Source organism: Gallus gallus, chromosome 10, assembly GCF_016699485.2.
Source record: "Gallus gallus isolate bGalGal1 chromosome 10, bGalGal1.mat.broiler.GRCg7b, whole genome shotgun sequence".
In the NCBI taxonomy this organism is placed as follows: domain Eukaryota; kingdom Metazoa; phylum Chordata; class Aves; order Galliformes; family Phasianidae; genus Gallus; species Gallus gallus.
Genome location: NC_052541.1, coordinates 7,875,054 through 7,897,486, shown reverse-complemented (window position 1 = coordinate 7,897,486; position 22,433 = coordinate 7,875,054). Strand labels below are relative to the sequence as shown.

The following is a 22,433-nucleotide window of genomic DNA, read 5'->3' as shown; positions in this document are numbered from 1 at the left end:
TCCAGCTCACTTATGTACTCACATACTTACTTCCTTTTTAGGATGTCTGATTCCCTGTAGCTAATCTAAAAGCATAATTTCAGGTAAATTGGGAAATAGCCATTTTTTTAATTCCGCATCTCAAAAAAATTGAAATAAAATCTATTTAAGATTTTTTAAAGTATTTGCAATTCCTCTTTTTCGAAGGAAAATGAGGATAATCCAGAGTCTATAAAATTATCTCTTGCTCTAAAATAAGCCAGAGTAAATGTAAATAGCAATAACATCACAATTCATCAAGAGCCAATAATTTGCTATACTAGTCAAAATTCAATTAAATTCAAATGAGATGGATGTGGACTAACCTAAGAAATACAACTGCAAATTCAAATCTATACCCTTAAGGCATTCATGCAAAATTGAATGCTCTTCTATACAATATTGGTAAATAATAACATAAGCCAAAATTCAGCTCTAACAACTGAAATCGGATTTCAAGTAAGTCCATCTCTATACTCAAAACTCTGTGTTTTGTTTGTAGAGCAGACACATGTCAACTCAGCTCCCTTGTGCACCCACCTACACAGGCTGCCAATGTAAAATGTCCTGATATGAGAAAGAGTTTTACTCTGAACTGCTATGTTTTTTTGGGTTTGCTTGTTTTTCATTAAAATCATGTGGAACAGAAGAAAACCATGTTATCACTGGAAACAAAGCTAAAAGCTAAAACATTTTAATTAAAGTTTCCTATGACCGTATAAAACATGTGAATATCGGCCCGTGACAGCAATCAAGGATCAACACAAAAATAACACATTGGCTTTTCTTTCTGCTGTCACAAAGTACAAGACAGATTCATTTCTTGACAACTTCTGATCCTGACACCAAAATCATAAGCTTGTGTAGATCACGCACAAAATCACAGTTAGAACACTATTCCCTTATATCACTAGGATAAGAACATGTAATGGGAAAACTCATTTCACATCCTTGTGTTACCTATCAGAAAAACGTGCAGCCTTCAGATGAAGCCCACAGTTGGTCCCATCTCCAGGCAGTGGGTAACATAAGCATTATTACCTTTCACACTTGTTGCTTTTGGAGTTCGGTGGGAGGTCCACAAAGATGCCTCTCCCCAGCCAATCCTTGTTGCAGCAGTAATACGAACCAAGTAGACACTGTCAGGCCGCAGCCCTTCAAGGAGGTACTCATCTGAAGTTCCTGGAAGCTCCAAGACTTGGATTTTGCTATCTGTGCTGAGGCGGAAAGACAGACGATACAGCACCACCTGGCCTCTCCTGTATTTTGCAGGAATTGGCAACCAAGAGATAAGAATATCTGTAGGACTCCGGCTTGTCAAACTAATTTCAGGAGCTCTCAAGGGAACTGAAAAGAAAAAGGACAAAAGTTCTGAGCTCCAGGAAAAGAAAGATGTGAAATTCTCATCTGACACCTTAATCTACAGTGAGGTACTTGTAATAAGCAGTTTTGTAGATTCTTGTTCATTTTAAGAATGGCTTGACACTGCTCATGCTTCTCAACCTCCTGCATACAATATAAACTTAGCAAGCTCTTTTCTGTGAAGCCCTCAACATTTTCTTCTCTTACAGCTGCCAGCAGGAATTGATGGCAGTCAACACCTTACTGTTCTGTCAAAGTGACTGTCAACATTACATGCTGCAGCTGAAACTTGGAGTCTAAACACCACCCAGTAGTGCTCAGAACTCTGTGTGTGCTTCCTTCCACTAACCATGTTATGAGGGTAGTAACTTCTGGCTACGTGTTGTGCTTTAACCCAGCAGGTAGCAAATCACCACACAGCTTGTTCACCACCCCCCTACCTCCCAGTGGGATGGGGAAGAGAATCAGGAAAAAAAAAATGAAGTAGAACTCGTGGGTTGAGATAAAACTATTTACTAAGATAGAGAGAAGGAAAAGGATAATAGTCGTTACTAACATATATATATATAAATGTATATAACTAGTGATGCACAAGCAATTGTTGACCACTCCCTGCCTAGCTAGCACCCCGAGCAGTAGAAGAGAGCTAGAAGAATCTTCTTCAAAACTTCTTCCACATGATGTCATATGGCATGAACTATCCCTTTGTTCAGTTTAAGTTAGCTGTCCTAATCCTGTTCCCTCCCAGCTCCTAGGGACTTTCATTGAGAATGGCCTTCACAGAATCACAGAACGAGTTGGGTTGGAAGGGATGTCAAAGACCATCTAGTTCCAGCTCCCTTCCATGGGCAGGATTGACAACCACTAGAGCAGACTGCCCAGGAACTCATCAAGCCTGGCCTTGAACACCTCCAGGGATGGGGCTCTGAACAACACTGCTTAGCAGCAACAATAAACATCAGTGTGTTATCAACACTGTTCTTCTCCTAGAACCAAAACATAGCATCATACCAAACACTCCAATCACAAAGTCACAAAGATGAAATCCTACGCTCCCAACAAATCCCCAGCACCGAGGAAGATTTGAAAAGATTCCTTACCTGATCTAATGAAATATCTTTCAAAGTTCACAAAAGATGTCATGTAATACACAGTGCTGCTCTGTCAGACTTATTTTATTCCCATTGCTTTCGTTAGCTGGCTCAGTCTTACATCACTGGTATCTAGAAGTCTCACTGATGCCACTGGATCCTTGAAATCTATTAGTACTTGATTGCACATTTCTATTCAGTGTGAAAAAAACACTCACTTAAAAACAGTGGTATTTATCTGTCTTACCATCCTCAAGGGTGTGCTGAGTCACATGATCTGACATCTGACTGGCTCCCAGAGGCATGTAAGCTACAATATAGAAGGTATAGTTGCTGGCTGGTTCCAAGTCATCAATAATGTAATGAGTTGTATCATTTCCGATGACCACTTGGTACTCTTCATTATTTAAACCTGGCATAAAACAAGAGTTAAACCAACAAAAATTCCAGTTAATCTCTAAACATTGCAGTATCTGGCTGTGAGATCTCACAAAGTTATTTTGTTTTCTTACCCAGTTTACCTCTATTTTTTCAGCCTACTACGTTGAGTTCATTTACGCGTAGCAGTAACTGTGTCTTACTGTGGTGTAGATAATGATGTTGCAGGATTTTCCTGAATCAGGAACACTGAATGCAACTCTAAACCCCTTTTTAAAATTAGTCACAACAAACTGCGCCCAATATACAGTAACACAACAGACGAGCTCTAATAGCCTTATAATTCAGAGCAAACTTCTAAATCTATTTGTTTAGAGTCAGGAGGCTTTTTCAAAACCTATTTACAGAGCCTTACTATAGCAGCCTGGGAGGAATGCAAAGGCTCTACTTCATCAAAACAAAACAAAACAAAACAAAAAACCCCAAACATAAAACCCTCCACCCCCCAGATAACACAAAACAAAGAAATTATTCAGCAGAAGGATCTCGTTTTAGCCCTGCAAATTCTAGTACATCTGATTGACACTTTTTTCTTTAATTTGGAAAAAAGCCAATAGGAACAGCCCAGAATGAGCTTCAAAAGTATTTTGCTCCTTAATGAGTTGCTAATAAAAAAAAAAAAAAAAGAGGGAGAGAAAAAGAGACAGGAATAAAAAGAAAAAATTCTTAGCAATTCTCATTAAAATATGCATAGCAATGCAAGCAGCAGTTCTTGTCTTTGTTGGGCTTTATTCCTATAGAGGAAGGCTATAAAGTGGAATAAGTGTGGTGAAAGCTGCTGTGTTAAGGAACAATTCACACCAAATGCATGTCAACTTAATCAAAACTCTGTAAGAGCCAGCTCCTCCTCTTCACAACTGAATTTATAAACAAAACGAAAGGCAAATTCCAGCATTAAGTTTTCCCACATTTATGAATTAACTTGATAGCATTTTAATTAGACAAGATTACAAGCATCTCACAACAGACTAGTTAATGGCTTGTTAATTAGGAATTGCAAGGCACGATTTCTGACCTGCTAAACAAGATCCTTGAGCTCAAATTAAAAGGACTTGTTCTCTCATTGAATGGATTGCTAGGCCTCATGCAGAGGCCCTAATGAAACAGCCATAATAGAGAACAAGGCTTGCCTTCCACCACAATCACTGTTCCCTTTGTGCCTTTTCTGAATTACTAACAAGGAATTAACACACTCCAACATGTACGCTCATCAGACCCTTATTCTTCTTGCTACTATGACCCCGATTTGAATGTAAAATATTCGGCTTTAAAAAGAACAAAAATTAAAACATAAAATAAAAACACCACCTGTTAGTTTCTTCAACTAACTTCAATATTTTTTTTTCTTTTAATTCAAATAGGAAAGAAGCTCTGAACCTGTATCACAGTGAAGCAGCAGAATGCTTCTGATGTGGGCAATGTCCTCTGAAAGATCTACAGACTACCACTTAGTAACCATTTTCAGGTGAGTGCAGTTTCATGAGCCTTTGAGCTCCAACGTTTTTTCTACAATACAGTAAAATTAAAAAAAAAAAAAAGACAAGTATTTTTTTTATGTCCTGATGTCACAAAACTATCTTGAAAGATGGAAAAAATGGGTATGAGAGAAAGTTCAAATAATTGGGGTTGCTGGTGTTTTTGGTTTTGTGTGATGGTTTGGTTTCGGATTTTTCTGTTTGTTTGGATTTGTGTTTTTTGTGTGTGTGTGGTTTTTTTTTTGTTTTTTTTTTTAAACTAAGCCAAGCTACAATCTCATTTCACAACATACATACATACAACAGCCTTGGTACAAGCAGCTAAATGAAGCAGAGACTGCAAAAGAATTTTACAGAATACACATTTCAGAAGATACCTCATTTTCACTACAGTGAAAGGGTACTTCCTGCACAAATGCAACCTTCCCTAAGGACAATTTCCCAGTTTTCTTTGAAGTTACCCAGTCTCTGCTCTCTACACTGGCACCGGACATACAATTACCCAGATAGCTTATCTAGTGTGACTTTATTCATATTAGCTTTGAGTGGGGGTTGTGAGCACAATACCTCAGTGACTGAAAGTGTAGGGGGTAATTTCCCGCACCTCTTGTCCTCATTATCTTTTAAAACTCTTTCCTTCCTTCCTTCAGACAAAATTCTCTTGTGTCCTGAAAAATCCCACTTGCAAAAGCAAAGGCAGCTATTTCAGCATCAGTATTAGAGTAATTAAGCTGTCCTTCCTGTCCTCTGCTTAGCAGATGTCAGACTGGTATTCCATACAGAGCTGAGCATCTGCAGTCTTGTCCTTGAATAAACGAGTTACTGAATAGAAATGGGAAAATAAATTAGTCTTCCAAGAAAACAGAGCTCCGTTACAGAATAAGCATTAGTTTAAGCCACACACCAAAGAAATTTTCAGGTCCTTTGGCAGTTTTTTGAAAAATACCTTGCTTATGAAAAATATCTGTTTTCTATCACCGTAAAGATTTCCTTAACTTAAACCAATTACATCGCACTAAGTGGCTAAAAATGTCTAGTTCCTCAATTCTCTTTTAATTTACCCATTCCCTTTTACATAGCTATTTCTATAACATTTAAGAGACCATGGCAAACCATTCATGGCTATTTCCATATAATTTAAAATTTTGAATACATGTTTCTCATTGTAGGAAAGCAAACCTTCTTGTTAAGTTAGTATTCTAAGAGATGATAGCTAAAGCCAATAATGCACCAACCGTGTTATTCCAAAACATATGAAAGCCTGTGAAGTCACAGGAATTTGGTGATCCAGACATAACAGCTGAATCCAGGAAAAAGTTGCTCACTACAAGCCCCCAGGATGCTGTCCTTCCCTGCCAAGCACACATGTAGAATTTCCCCTTGAGGACAAACGGCAACGCAGACAATAGTAGGTAGGTTCCAGGTTTTAAAGCCCATTCCTGACTTCAAAATCTGTTCACTGGAGTGATCAGACAAGGTGAGTTGGAAGAACACTCAGTCCCACAAATGATTTGGCAAAAGCGTTTTTCCCCATGCATGTCTGTTGGTTATGATATGGATTTTTACGCCAATATGCTCTGATACAGCCCTGGTTATGAGCTATTCAAACTTGGCAGCCTTTGCAAGGACATTCAAGCTCTTACCATTTATAAGTTGTATATGGATACACTTTAAATCAAACTGCTTACCTTCTGCTTTCATGTAATGCACGGAGTATGCAATCACTTTGTCTGAATTATAGAGTGGCCTCTCCCATGCTAGCAGGATCGCTGAGCTTGACATCGTTTCAGCATGGACGTTATAAGGTGCGCTGGGTCTATCTTCCGACATAACTACAGTAAGCCTGGCCCTGGAGAGTACAGATCCCTGACTATTCTCAGCCATGCACTGATAAATGGCATCATCTTCAGGAATGATCTGGTTAATCACCAATTTACTGAATCCAAAAAGATAAAAGGAAAAAAGAAAAAAAAAAAAAACTTAGCTCTACACAATGCAACATTCGTTATTTAAACTCATGAGGCAAATATAATTTATACTTCACAAACTTTGCAATTAGAAATGGATGTGCAGTTCTGGAATTTTGCAACCTGAAGCATAACTGAAAACCTCCCACGTCAGTATTCATGTTTATTGCTGCAAAGCCAAGCACAGTGAAAACAAATATGTAGATCTATTCCTCTCCGCAAAAAGAACAACCTTAAGATTGTCATTTCTTAACATACTTTAATATGAGTTGTTCACTCTACAGAAGGACTGAAATGGGCCTCAAACAACTGGTAAGATTCAGGTCTCTGCTATAGTACTTTAGATCCAGAGTGACTCCGGTAAATCAGAGATCATAAAATCTTCACTGATGATTTTGGGTATTGACTAATCTGTGTTTCTTCTGCCTGCGGAATGTCCATAATGCTACACTCAATGCCCAATTTACATTTATTTAGTTATATCTTGTTTGGCTATATTTACTTAGTGACATCTCAACCTTCAGTAAGGGCGTGTATTCTTTACAAGCACAGCTCTCATACAGCAATTGTAATCTTACCTGTTGTACATTTTAATTCTGCCATTGGAGTGTATTCTCCTTCCATTTTTCAACCATGAAATTTTGGGGGCAGGAATTCCTTCTGCCTGACAGGCAAAACGAGCAGTACCAGCTCTAGGCCTTGTTAAACTCTCCGGCCATTCCACAAATGAAGGAGGAGCTACAGTTAAGTAAAAAGCAAAAAATCAAGCTTGTGTAAATGTCAGGACACTCAAATTAAGAGTTTTCCTACACAAGCCTCTCTCCTCAGGCTGCTTAAACACACATACACCCATGCAGAAAGCATATTTCATATAAAAAAAAGTACGTTTGTTTAAAAATGCATATTTTCTGCACAAAAAGCAACACTGCTACACATTCTGGTTTATGCATTTGTGAAGGCAAACAGCAAATTAAACTCCAGCCTACAAAACATCATTAATGACACATATGGGTATATTACATATTTTTACTTTGTCACTGGATTCTGTGTGGAAAGTCAGTCTTCCAGAGGTACCATTGCACCTTGCTGTCTCTAAGTGGAAATCAACTGCTAGTTTCTAACTTAAACAGTCAGTATCTGACATTTCTCATCTCTCTGACAAAAGAAAGCTGCCACAGTTCTGTTTCACATTAGCAAGCTGCTATAACCCCAGGTGCACTTTATTTGAGACAGAAATTCAACCCAGTATGCAGCACAGCTCAAGACAAAAGCAAGATGTTAAAACAAGGTAGAAGTCAAAACAGGCTCACCCAGCACAGTGAGAGTTGCCATTGCTACTGTGAAGTTTCGTGTGCCTGGAATAGTGGCTCGACAGACATATACGCCTGCATGCTGCACCTTCACATCAGAGATCATGAGGTTCCCATTTCCAAGGACACGGGTATTGAAGACATCAATGGACTTATGGTCTATTTGAGACAGTGGGAGAAGTGTGGTTATTAGGTTGTCCAGTGTATTTAAATAACCTATCTAAAGAAAGTTTGCTTAGATGGCCATGGCATGAGTTAGAGTTTAAAGGTCAAAGAAATGCAAAGGGAAATCACAAATGAGTTTTCAGAGATTTCCATCCTGCATTCGCTTTGCTCTTGACTCTAGGTATCCGACCATTCGGATGGTTAGGTTACACTACTTAGTAAGTCATTTATAACTGATGTTTCCCATCACAGCTGAAAACTAATGCTATTTTTCCAGTTAGCCTCCCTAGTCGGCTTGCATGAAGATACAGTTTATTACTACCAATGTCCACATCATCTTTACAATCAGGGATCATCCATCTCCTAAATTATGTTTGGAATAAAATGAACATATTTGGTTACCATATGTTTTATTTTTTCCTATGAAAAAGCTCCTAGGCTGTTAGGTAATTATTTTCTTATTTGTTTGCCTAGAAGAGCTATAGAATCAATCCATTATTTTTCACACTTCTAGAAATAAAATGTAGGAAAACATCTGATAATTTGCTTCTACAGATATAGTCCTGACTTTCACATTTAGGTATGTCAGGAGAAACTGAGGCAATTCTCACAGAAAATGTGACACAGTGATGAATGCTATTGATTTTATTATTGTGCTCCCTCTCTTCTTTTCCCCTTCCAGTCAGGTTATTCAGGATCTGACTATGGCTATTCAGAGTCTAAACTGCCCACTCATACAAGTCCTAGATCCCACTCACATACTGCTTCTAAGAATAGGTAGAGAAACACTTACAGGATTATTTTGTGGGATGTAGCCACTCCAATCTTCACTAACCCAACCACAATTCTGTTCTGATTGACAGATCCCTGGAGGTCACTGCCCCACCAGGCACCTTGTCCATTATGCTCTGTGGTCAGTGCAGGACTGACAACAGAAGCAGTTGAGTCCTTGGAAAACCTCAGGGGTTCTCATCAGCAGTATGGAAGTACATGAGTAAAAGTGTTTCACTCACCCTACCCTAACCCACTAATGGTTGCCTACCTACTACACAATGGCTCAGAACAGGAACCAGCCACTAAAATCCTCCCTTTCCAATTTCATTTCCTCTCCACAAGCTCAAGACTGTATTCTATAATTTTAAGACCTACCTAACCGGCTCCATGAGATGATTGGCTTTGGATTCCCTGTGGCTACACACTCCAGTATGACAGTTTGATGAAGAGATGCTGTAACGTTTTGAGGACCTGCTATTATAGCTGGTTTGTGAAAAGGCTTTAAGTCTGAAGCTTTGGAGAAAAAACAGAAATTTAAAAAAAGAACAAAGAAAGTAAATACAATTAAACAAAAAAGAAATCATATAATAACGAATAAAAATTCGACAATTTAAAAAATGATGCCTGAAATTAAATTTACACTAAATTTTTTTTTCAGTAATTGTACACTGAACAATATTTTAGCCACAGGATCTGAGCAAGTAAAACTATTATTTTGGTGAGTGGTTCAGAGGTAATTACAGCTCCTTAATGCATTTCAGTGTTTTTGCTGTATTTATAAGGAAGGCAATAATGCTGTGGAAAAATCTCACATGCTGAGTACCTGGAATAACATTCAGCGTTGCTTCAGCACTCTTACGTCTACTGGTTATCGTTGTGGCAACACATCGGTAATTTCCTGCATCCTTCTGTTCAACACCATAGATCTGAAGAACTCCTGTAGGTAGAGCAGTTATCCTGTCACACAAACAAAAAAGAAATGTAGATAAATGTTCCACTAGCGAACAGCATCATAGAAAGGAATACTTTATAACAGCCATTGCTATATGGACTTGGGAACAGCAGGCTGGAGACTCAGAAACACCCTCTATACATAACTCACCTCCCTGCATTTCTGTACTACAGGTGATTCCCCCACTAACACCATCACAAAAGCAGAGGAATCTGTATACTTTTAACTAGCAGACCTTAATTCTCAGAAGCAAACATCCCAATCTTCTTTAGGCAGATCCCACATCCATGTTACTCAGGTTGGTCAGTTTTCTTGGCAATAGTTTCTGCTACAGTGGCACTTTAGGGTATGCAATTTTCAATAAATCCACCCATACTTTTTATAATTTTTATGCTTCTCTTCGTACCTTATTTCACCTTCTTTTGCACGCTAGTTGCACATTCCACAAAAGTTAGGTGCCAAGAAGAATGGAAGTTGGTTCAATTAATGCAGAATGGATAGGCAAAATAGCTAGAACAAATGGGCTATACGCTTCAAGTTAATCAACTCAAGAGAGAAATACCCCTACGAAGAATTTACCTCGAATGAAGTGGTTTAATTCAGTTTTTTGCACGTATAACTCTTTACAGGCCCTCTTAAAAAAAACCCAAAACCCCATAGGCTCAACATTAATTCTTCTACATTGCACCTGTGAAAGCAAACTCATTAGTTTAAACTATCTGCCCATCAAAAGTCCACCTATTCTGCATCCCTCATTGCTCCCCATCCCTGAGAATGACCCACATGCAAAATTTTCCAGGAACAATTCATAGGCCAATGTTCATTCTATGACTCTACTGCATATACAATAGCAGATGATTCTGATCCATGCTCATAACATCTATTCAAAATTAACTATCAACATAACTACTGCTAGTAATTATACTAATTAGTAGTTGACATAATACATACTTAGAACCTTTTTTATGTACTGGCATTGCAAGTATTCAGATATTATTTTGGTTCACAGAGAATAAATGTCATCCTGAAACGTGTAAGTCTACATACCTGTCCATAGATAAAGGCAAAGTTGTTCGATTCACTTCCCATGTCACAACAGCAGGAGGGTTTGCTGCTATTTTACAGGTAAATCGAGCTACTCCACCTTCTTGAACCTCAGTTGAAAGTGGCTGAACTTCAAAAGCAGAAATGGCTAAAAACCAACAACAAAAAAACTATAAAAATACAAGAACATGTAACTTGAAGGACTAAAGTGTGGAAAAATTCCTAGATAAACCAAGTTCCAGATCACAGATCAACTTGAAGAAATACCCTAAAACACTTCAAACAGTCCACTTTCCTACATGTAAGGAAAAACAGACCTAATTACCTTATTAACTCTGTTCAACAGCATGCTTTCATTAGTTGAAAGTATACTTAGCATAATTTTACTTTAACTCAATTCATTATAAAAATGTTTTAACAAAAAATAAAATGTGTCTCTAATAGAATCAAGTGTACGTTTGTCTGGCATGTAGCTAGAAAACACACTAATTATTAAGCTATGGCAGTTCACATCAACACAAGTAGTTCGAGCCCCACTATACTTCATTAAAACGGGGGGGGGGGAACCTGACTGCAAAAGAAAATTCCCAGAACAGTTCTTGACATTCATATTTTAGTGCTTTAACAACACTCACTTTAGAAAGAGCATTTGGAGAACTGTACAATTGGTTTGATAGAAAAAGAAAGCAAAAATGCAAAATAATTGTAACCAGGTATTAACACTTTCATACCAAAAGTCCAAGTGCTTTCCAATATAATTTCAAGCAGTTGGAACTTCAGGAGTTCACAAAATTGAGCCAACTGAATTGGCAGATCAATAAATACCTTCTAGCTAGCAGAAACCTAAGAAACTAATCAGTAATTGGACTTCTATGCTCAGGAAATAAAAACTAAGAGGAAAGGAATATAAAAGCTTCTAATTAATTGCTCTATTTACTGCTACTCACTACATAATTAACACAAAGAGCAGCTCTTCAGCGGCAATTCATTTTGGATATCTCACAACTTGAGTAATTCCACACACATCCCTATTCCGTGTAACTGCACGGGGTACAATCTCTGCATAACCTCAATGGTACTGATGTGTTTAATACAGGATTTCAAGTAATTTTCTACCGTTGTATAAATTACAAAAAACATTATATGGCAGATCAATATTAGTAAGTTAACCGTCTCTTAATATTTAAGCTTTGTGTTGAAATAATTCCTCCACTCACTTCACTTTCCTTCAACTGTTTTACCTCCTATTTATTGTAATGCATTCTCAGGGATGCTCTTCTGCACAGAGTACACGTGCAGCACTGACGTACACCAAGCATTCTAATGAATGCTCCCTCCCACCACTACTACCCCTCAATTTGATACTCTTCCACAGCATCAAAAAACTGAATTTTGGAGTGTGGAGGAAATACGACATCGCCCGATTGTGTTTCTCTACATGTACAAACCAACTCCTAACATAGGCCTAACTATCCTATTACTAGTATAGCTACTTAATACCTCAGGTCAGAGTAAATCCTTTTTCTTGCACTGCATTCCAGTAGTTGCACAAGCACTACAAGAATGAACATTCCTAATCGTACTGTCAGAGCCCAAGCATTGCAGTGCTGTGAACAGACCTCCCAGAGACTAAGACAGCCAAACTGCCCCGTGCAGCAAAACCATCTGAAAGCAGCTGCCACCACATAGTGCAAACACTATGGCCATTGGAAACAAGGTCTGCCACCCCAGATGTGATACAGACTGCTAGGATGAGTGCAGAGATGCTCTGGTATCCACAATCAGCCCCATGCTTGGGAACAGGTCCCCACAGCCGCAGCATACTATGCACCCTCACTACAAAAAGAATTGGACTCACCTGCAGAATTTATCACAGTCCCCTATGTCCCACTTACAGTTATTTCTCTCGGTTTTCAACAGTATCAGATTCATAAACCTCATGGTTAAGTCCAAATTAACCACTTAGTTTAAAACAAACAAAAACCCCACAGCTTGCATAAAGTTGTCCCAACAGAAGTCGTACATTTAAAGTCTGCCAGGAGATGGGGTGGAGACAGGACAAGGAGAGGAAACAGAATTGTCCTCTTCCTAACCATGTATTTTCTTTCGATTGCAAAGAAAGCACCATAAGAAAGCATTATAGTTCTTTGTGATTCAGAGCAACTCAAACAAACTGCCTATATATCAGATTGTTCCCATAACTCTGAATTTGCCAGCTTTGCTTTCTGCTGAATTTAATGCTGTCCAATCAGTCATTTTCCACCACAGAAGAGCAAAACAAAAGCATCCAGACTTGTCTTACTTCCTCTCCTTCTCATCCGCTCCCATCCCTGCCTACACAGACAGCGTGTCCATCCAGACAGGCAGCAGAGTATTCCCCCAGTGCTGTTCTTAGCAGATTTTCTAACACATGGTGCTTTGCATTCATCCCTTCCTTACTGAAATCATGATGTAGTCAGCCAGGCAAGCCTGCTTAACTTTCAAAATAAAATCTTGTGGAATATAAAAAAAGTATACATGATGATAAGAACCACACAGATCAACATAACACTGACATAACAATGACATTATTTCATAGAGCAAGTTCTCAGCTACAAAACACTCTTTTTCAGCAGTCACCACCATTAGTCAGTTTGCATGGATGAGCTGACCAAGACACTTCATTTCATGGTCTGAAAGCTGTGCATGGCTGTCTGGAACATGGCTAGTCTCTCTCACTGCTGTCACCACTGCTGGAATGCACCACCCACCATGCCACTGTGCTCACATCCACTGCTTGGTCTCCATCAACATTCAGCAAGTGGTGATGAATGTCAATGAGTGCCATCTTTTCCTCATAGAGGAATTCAATGAGGCACATTTGCTTCATCCACACTTCCATGTCAGATGCCATTCTGTCAGACTGTCCCTCTGCTGCCATCTGTTGCACAGCAACAACATGGAATGGAATATTGGTGGGAAGGTTCAGCCTTTGCTGCCATACCAGCAACATCTGCTTCTGATGTTGTGGGCCAACAAAATAGAACAGGAGGAGTTACCTTGGGAGCAGCCCTCATATATGGGTATATGATATATGTATACAGTATATAGTATGACATATACTACATAGTATATATATATATATAGTACATTACATACTATATGTTATAGACTATGTGTATTATATGTATAAATATGTGTATACTCTATATATCTACAAACAAACACACATATTTCAATGATTTATTCCAATGCATCCTGTAAATTACAGTTGAAGATTAAAGTCAGAAGTGATTGTCTCAAGAATTCCAAGAAACAGTGGAAAATCAGTAATTCACAGAATAAAAATACATCACAACAGCAAGTAAGAAAACATTCAGCTACACTATTTAGAAAATCTAACATAAACTGTTCACTGAGGCTGGTATTTAAATAACATTTTTCTACCTGAGCAAGAGAAAGGTATTTCCTCAGAAATAAAGTCTTCAGTGATAGCAAAGTCAGAATTTCAGAAAACTGCTCAAAATCTTCAGGGGAAAAAAAAAAAGTCATTAATGTCCCTAAAAATGATTATAGAAACAAACAATTTAAAAAATCTCCATTTGTCCTCCTGATCAATTTCAATGTATGTTTGTTTGTCAGTCTAGCTCAATTCTTTTTCCTTCTGCATCTTGTTTCCTTATGCAAATCTCTGGTTTCTTCCTAATTCTGACTTTATTTGTGCCAGTAAAATCTGTTTTTACAAGTCTATTGCTGTCTCGTGAAACCTGACCGCTTTGTAGCAGGCTTGTTTTCATGGCGAGCGCTGATACCAACTCAGAACCCCAAGAACAAGTCATTAAAGCAGTGCTGTTAAGAGGCCAGAGCTCTATAAAATGGATAAGAAACAAAGTCTCAAGAGACATTCGTTGTTCCCGAAAGGAACCCTGCAAAACACAATAAATGTAAGTGCCTTTTTATTTGAGGTTTCCCCCTCTTCTTCAGTCTATTTAATCATTTTGTTCTCAGATTTATAGCCCAAAGAAAACAATTAATGTTACTCCAAGAAGCTGGTGCTCCCATCTTATTTTTAACTTCCAAAATACCAAATGCTGGGCAGAGAAAAAGAAAACGATAGAAATTGTATTTACTTTTGAAATCTCTTGCAATTTAAGTGATGGTAGCATATGTTTATATAGTTACTTTTTAGTAGGAATATTTGTAATTATATAAAACACACACGCCCAATAAAGTTATCCTACCAGAGAAAATAGGAGTACAGTTCTGGTATGAGTTTCATCACTTCCCATTGTAAGCAAACACCCATAGGCTCGAAAGACAAATTACTTGTCATCACATGCTGACTAAATGTTAGAGAAACACTGCTTGTGTCTTCTATGACATACATGGATTGAAAACTATTCTGCATGTATGGGAAAAAATTGTTAACCTAAAGAGGTTTAAATAGACTTAACAGTTACAGAAAAGTGAAACATCTAAAGAGATGCTCAAGCTTCCTACCTTTTTTGTTAAAATATAGCAGTCCTTTTTAATTATTATTATTATTACTATTATTTTAATATTTCCTTCACTCCTGAAATGACATCCCAAAGCTCATTCAAACAAGTTCAGATGACTTTAAATGTTCCCTTTCATCCTGCACTTTCCACCTGTGTACTAAAACCAGAGGCTACGGCAGGTCAAGGCCATCTCATGCACTTTCTGTCACTAAGTGATTCCAGAATGAGTTTCCCTGATCTGCAAAAGAAATTCCAGCAACCTATGTATTTATTGCTTTTAAACCTTGCTGGTTTCTTCACACATACCAGCTGACACTGCGCCAAGACTGGAGTGTGACTGGATAATAAATAAGTTGAAAGCCAGGAACTGAACTGAAATTACTCCCTGAACTGAAACAGCAGCAGAGAGTTGGGTTTCGTCTATTGTGAAATTCTTCAGTACAGATACCAGCAACTGGAGTGTTTCTCAAGAGATAACGGCCACTCACACAGATGAACCACTCGGGTAGAAAGAACAAAAGTGCATTACGCCATTTGTAGAATTTATGTGTTGATGGTATTGAGAATTACACAACAGTCCTAACCTGCAAGTGAAACCAATCTGCTTTGATTAGTACTACTGCTATTAAAAATCCTTGTGTGAAGAGGCTTCACCTAGGAAAAACAGGCTTGTACATTAAAGAGAAACTATGGCTACTTCCTGAGCAATGGATTTCAGGACACCACGTGATAAATTTAGTATCAATTTTTCTCTTCTTGATGTCATTTTTGTAGCGCTCTCTCCCAGAAGTGTTGAAAATACTACAATGTATTAGATAGTAGCACTGAAGCCAACCAGCACATGCTTTCCTTGAACAAAGCTTAACAGTTGATTATGAAAGGAGTTTAGCCATGCCTGTTGGCTATGTGGCCACATATTTCCCAACAATCTACCAGGAAGATGGCCTCTGTGTCTGGATTTGGATAAGGAATAACTTCTATATGAGCACCGACAAGCATCCACATGTAGCCATTCTCCCCATTTCTGATGAAGCAGTTTGAGTAAACAGAGCTGTAGCTGTAGCCAAGCAATCTAATGGATGGATCTTTGCTCAATTATGCAGGAGAAGCCAGTTGAAATTAAATAAACTTGTTAGTAACTTGAGATCAGTGCAGAGGTGAATTTCACAGAAATGGAACAATGTGTGTAAAGTTACGAATAACTGTATGTGAAAAGGAAATGCTGTGAAGGGTATTTTGTATGTGCTACTACAAACACTGTGGTTTGTTACACTCACCCTTAAATCCTTGATCAAGCGTTGTTTCTCCTACAGTTATGAGGCATAAAAATGAGAGATTTCAGGAAAGAACAAAACTTGACCCGCAAGGAAAGATTAAAAGAGCTGGGACCTGACTAGCTCTGGGAAAGGAAACCAAAGAGAGAAACAACTGTCTTACAAATATACAAAGGAGATATTAGAGAGGATGGGGAGTGATGACATTCATCAATCACTAGAAACAGAAAAAGCTGAAAAAGGCTTTAGCTGCAGAGGAGGAAGCTGAGGAGAGTTTGCTGAAGGGCAAAACATTTGTGAAGAGCAGGCAAGCAAGGAGGCAACACTCCCACCAGTAAAAGGGGTGGCTGGGCTGCTACTCACCCCGCCCGGGGGGCAGTGGCACTGCTCCTGCCATCATCTCACACCAGATGCCATGGCAAAGATCCTTTCCCAAAGAAAAATTTGTTTTTTTCTTTTACCCTTTGGAATCCTCCAGAATCTATGAGGATTTTGCTGGGTTTTTTTTCCCTCACTACGAGGCAAAAAGACAACTCAGAGTAAATTTGTATGAAGAAGCCCTTGTGGCTTTCCAGCCTTCTATCTCCCCCACCTTTTCTTTCAGTCTTTAAAGCATTATCTGCATGGTACGTTTTACATCAGTAGGCCCTAAAACCTGAGGAGATAAGATAATGAAGCTAGTACATAAACAAAAAGATAGGTAAGAAGGAGTCAGTGCCAGTAGAGCATGTGCGTGTCAGCAAAAGATTCCCTAAGGCATAAGAGACAATGGAGGGGCACCACAGGCTCAATACAACCCGGGTCTCCCGCTCTGTGCTTTTAGTGGCACCTCCTGAATTGAGATGCTTTCACTGACTGTGCATCAGTTTAGTCACAAGTGAAATGGAATAATTCAAACCACGAGTGCTTCTCTAACCACAGTCTAGATCCAGTAGTGAGAAGGATACTTGAGTGAGATGACAGCAAGAGCATAAACCACGCAGCCTCCTGACATCACTGCCAAAACGTTAAGAACTCGGAATGAAAATTTTGGATAACACTGTATCAAATTCTTGACTTTTTAATCTAGAATTTTAAAATTGTCCATTTATTCCCTTTATTAATTCCTGGCAGTAAATGCTATCACACACTGATAATGAAAATTAATGAGCTGAGATAATCTAACAAAAAGCAGCTGATAGTAATGAAACAATCAGACAATTGTCTTTTCTCTTCTTGGGAGTAGTATACCTCCAACAGCTTCTTGTATTCTCTAATCTCAAACTAAATTGAATCCTTTTAACATGCAACAAGGAGACTTATGCTATGAATCCCTCAATTTTAACAAGGTACTACCAATGAACTGCTAAACACGATTAAAATCAGTACTCTCTTGAATTGCCTGGAAATGCAGTCATCCCTGTTGAAGAGTATTTATTTCCTTTACCTTACTGTTTCATTCTCTTGCTTCAGACTTAAGCTTCAATTTCTCCCTCTCCTTTATTATATCAAGCTGGTCACTAAGATTTCACTGTTAGGAAGAAGACAAGTCACAGACAAACTCTTTGTCATGGAAAAAACATGCTTAAGACAATATCAGAATTCTGGATAGGGTATCAATTCATGTTTCTTATAGCCTACATTACAATGAAAGGCAGTCACAGAAGCGCAAATAACATTCTCTCTTTTAATAAGTTCTCTCTGCATTGTTCCAGAACATCCAGAACAAAAACTCTACAGCCTGCTGTGTATACCAGAAACATCAGCAAGCAGATTAACATTTAGCCTATCACTATGCTATTTGTGAAACAGATTACACTGCATATTTTCACAGATATTTCTCAAGTTAAATGTATTTCCAGGATAAGGCCAATATACCCATGTACTCTTCCTAAAATGAAAACAAAAGATAAAGAAATGGTCCTCTATGACTTTACTGATATTAAGAAATTCTTAAGATTGTGATAGTAGAAACGCTGAAGTAGCAGTTTTGAAGGAGACTCTGAAACAGAAAAGGAGTCTAGTCTCAAGTTATTCTCCCAGAGCATTACAACTAAGTAATAGGTAGGTTACATGAGACAAACTGCTGCACTAATGTGACACTATCAGTAATTGCTAGGGAATACCCACTGATGTTATTTCAAAGATCTTTGTTAACCATTTGTCAGTTGTTCCTGTCCTCATAGAAGGAATTTTAACATTTTAAAGAAGGTGGTTTGGAATTCCACTTTGTACAGAATACAATCTGCAGCGATCCAAGATTTCTGGAAGCCTCCAGACCTACATTTTTGGAGCCACTAACCTGCAGTACAACTTCAATTCCTCTTCCCTTCATACCACACTTCCTTTTAAGTCAAATAATTGATTTCATCAAAATGGGGTGACAGACTGAGTGCTACTGGCACAGCTTCATGCAAGTTATGCTCACAAATCCAGAGAGAATGGATGTTGAAGTTTGCTGACAAACATTTATCACCCACTCCTTTCACTGACACTACTAGGGAGTCGCATCCTTGACTCCAATGGGCTTTGAAGCAAAGCCTTATCTTAAAGGTAAGCGATATTTTGTTGTGAAAATAGCGTATCTCTAATCAAGTATCTAGGTGATGTATGTACTATTTCAGACCTCTGGCATGGACTACTTTTTGGAGATCAGAGGGAGAGCAGGAAGACTAGAGATAAATGGAGATTGTTCAGATTCTATTAATCATAACAAAGTTTTTTGTTGTTGCTTGTTTGTATGTTTCTGTGTTGTTTTTAAATGAATGTTAAGTATGCCGAATCTTCAACTGAACACACAAACATAGATGATAATAAATAAAAAACCAGCCAGATATTCCAAAAACAGAATCAGAAACACCACTGAAAGCCATGTAAACACGGAGAATGAGCCAGGTACGGGCACAAAACTTGACATTCCCTATAGACAAAAGTGGTCCTTTAAGCCCACTCCCCATGTTTCAGCTCATGGAGCAGTATTGGCAGCTTGTAGGCAAGGAGTAAATATTTTTGAGGCATTAGTCGTGAGACTCTCAAAATCACATACTAAGTTTTGGATGCACCAAAATCTGCTCTATGTATAGGAGTAATTAAAACAGCTTTCACTGATATATACCAAGAAGATCCCAGATGAGCTAACGAGTACAGATTTGGGCCATCTGCCCTTTCTGCTATACTCAATTCATGTGCACTGCTCTGGTCAAATCACCTCGAAGCCCTGATTCCTAAGTTGATGAGTGAGCTCCTTCCCAGAGCTTGCTGCAGTTTCGCCTCACACCATAAGTTAATTACATCTGGGATACAGTCTGTTTTGAAACTTAGGGCCACCTTATTACAAAAACATTTACTCCTAGCCCATCATACACGTCGTTCTACATTGAAACTAAACAGAGAAAGAGGGCAAGGAGGAAAAAAAAAATAGAAAAAGATAGAAACAGTGTTATCCTTTCCTCTCACTGCTGCTAACAGGCACTTAAGTGGCATAGTTTTATACACTGATCTCCAAACTAAGATGTAGATTACTTAGAATTGCTCTACGGTCTCCAGGAAATTGAAAAAAAAAAAAAAAAAAGAAAAGAAAAAATTAGCTTCATATATAAAGAACACATTTTAAAAGTATGATGCAAACTGGTTTCTTTGTGCATTAAAATCTTGGTACAGCAATGTCCATGGAATCCTCACTACCCTCCACCCAAAAAAATTTGCCCAGCCACAAACTAGCCACTACTTCTCCAGTACTGAAGAATGCTATAATCTAAAAGCAATGAAATGGAGAAGCAAAGAGGTCAACAGCCTGAGCACCCTCGAACAAAAGTTCCCTTGGAGATGTCAGCTGCAGTCTCATTTGTTTCCCCTAACACTTTCAGGTCTCCCCGCTCTTTTCTTTAAAGCTCCTAATTCAGTGGCTGACAAATGATCACTTTAAAATCTGTACAGGAATAACCAAGGCTGAATATGTCCACTGAAGGTAACTAAGCTCTCCAACCATTCGGACTGGGGCTGGATTCTGTAAAGCTGCTTCTGACCACACACACAGATACACAGCTCTAACCACAAGCTTCTCAAAATTAACCAGTCTGAATTTTCACATGTAGTATCTTCTTATCCTGAAAAACTGGAATTCAAGCAGACTAATCCTGACAAGGTTTTCAGGGTACTACACCCAAAGTTTATTCTTTCTTTCCTACAGTACCCTCAGAAAGTAGGAAAGTATACTACTGACTTAGCAAATGGAAACTGCTGAGAGCAAGTTTGATGATATATCCCACTGCTGAAAGTAAAGAGAGTAGGTCTCCAATGGAGGCAGAAGTTAACTGACACAAAAGGAGAAGAAACTTGACTAGATAAGGACATTTTTTAAGCCCCTAGGAGGAAGTGAGAATAGCCTTTTCCTTCTATGTCCCGATGTTTCAAAAATTCATTTTTAATTTTTTTTTTCATTAAAAATGAAACAAAACTTTATTCCTCTCAGCAAGAGGTCTTCAGAAATGAAAGTGTGGGGACAGGGTCTCAAAGGGAGCACATCACCTTTGGTTGCTTCGGAGAAAAAAAAAAAGAACAAATGATGCATGTGGTTCTGTAATAGCCTCCCTTTGGTGAGGGGGTTTTGAAAACGGCTGTCTGAAGTCAGAATTAAGCTTTACTGTTGCTGTTTTTCTATTCTCAGAAGCATTCGGTCCTGTAAATATTTGTTTTCTGGGCACATGACAGATCAAATGGCAGACCAGGCTTTCACCATATGAACATATGGCTGGCTGTTTAAGCTCTCCTTTTCACAAAATAACCCAGTCAATTCATAATTATTAAAATAAGCAGCAAAGGACCAGGGATCTCTAAGATAGTAGCCCACTTTTTTGAGGATGAAAGTAATCATTTGAACTCAGAATACATGGGGCTTTATGAATAAAGATGCTGTTTCCTTTTGCAGCATATATTCACCACAAATTTTGGGAAGTATCATTTATATGTCTGCTGTATATAAAGAAGGTCAAAACAAAGAAATTTGGCTCTTCAGAAGTAGATAACCATCTTTCAAAAAGCTCTCTTTTAAACACAGAAATACGCATGTGAGAATATAAAAGTACAGGGTGACAACTAGACTGCACATCTTCCTTCTACAGACGGCTGGAACAAAGACAGCTTGTTATTCATGACATATTGACATAACTGTGACAATAACAGGATCATAGGCAGCACCAGTGTGCTAGAGAAAGTAACAGTTTCTTTCCGAAATAACCGACATCCTAGCAGTTCATGAATGCTTCTTTTTACTGTTTACTCTCCTGCCCATCAGGTGCTCTCAGAGCCAGACTGAAATGATGGACCAGGAGAATCACATTACGGCAACAAACACCAGATCTCTTCATCTGAAGGAAGAAAGTCCAGGAATCATAAACACAAGTTTTTCACTTTATCAAGGCAGCTAATGACATTGGAACAACACTTTCCAGCTCTTGCAATTATATGCAAGCTATTCAAATGAATATACGCATTGTATTACCCCATCTCAATCACTTAATAAATGGCAAAAGAAATACCACCACTATCCCTCCTAATGAAACCAGACACATATATCACCTTAGGAGTTATCACTAGCACTGTTTTCAAGGAAAGCAAAGACCGAGGCTTAGATGCGTGGTTTTGTATATTCAACATTTTATTGATAGTATAACTGATACACCTTGAATCATATAAACAGGCACGAGGGATTTGATCTTTTCACTTCTGAAGGCTCCCCAGCTGGGGCTTTCCCCTCTCAGCTTTATCTAATAGCCAGGCAACAGTGTGTGGCCACAGTATATACTAACACACTTATCAAGGAATTCCCCTCTGCTTTCCTGCAGACAAGAAATGCAGGAAATAGTATAGAAAAGGCACACAGTAAGCCACATTAACCAGCTTCAAAGCTGCTCAACTTGTGTGGCTACATGCATTCAGGAGAAAGAACATCAGTTTTTCCCTTGCGAGGAAGAACTGCTTTCCTTCAGCAGTTTGCCAAGTAACTGCCTTCCAGTACCTATGCTTAATCCTACAGATGCTTTTCTTTGGAGTTGTTGCCATTCTGTGAAGAATTAGTTCTGCTTAATAGCCCAACTGTTGCACAGAG

The 22,433-nt window shown here is 38.5% G+C and overlaps 1 protein-coding gene across 3 annotated transcripts in view; it reads right to left on the bottom strand.

Moving 5' to 3' along the window:
* PRTG (protogenin) overlaps positions 1-22,433 on the bottom strand; it is a 100,251-nt gene that overhangs the window by 41,907 nt on the left and 35,911 nt on the right. For all 3 annotated transcript variants that reach the window (XM_040706297.2, XM_025153830.3, NM_001030548.6), the window contains 8 exons: positions 10,600-10,744; positions 9,424-9,557; positions 8,976-9,113; positions 7,662-7,820; positions 6,930-7,089; positions 6,073-6,320; positions 2,719-2,883; positions 1,060-1,365 (listed from right to left, as the gene is read on the bottom strand). In XM_040706297.2, the coding sequence (XP_040562231.1) occupies positions 1,060-1,365; positions 2,719-2,883; positions 6,073-6,320; positions 6,930-7,089; positions 7,662-7,820; positions 8,976-9,113; positions 9,424-9,557; positions 10,600-10,744 (1,455 nt within the window). The remainder of the gene's footprint in view (positions 1-1,059; positions 1,366-2,718; positions 2,884-6,072; positions 6,321-6,929; positions 7,090-7,661; positions 7,821-8,975; positions 9,114-9,423; positions 9,558-10,599; positions 10,745-22,433) is intronic.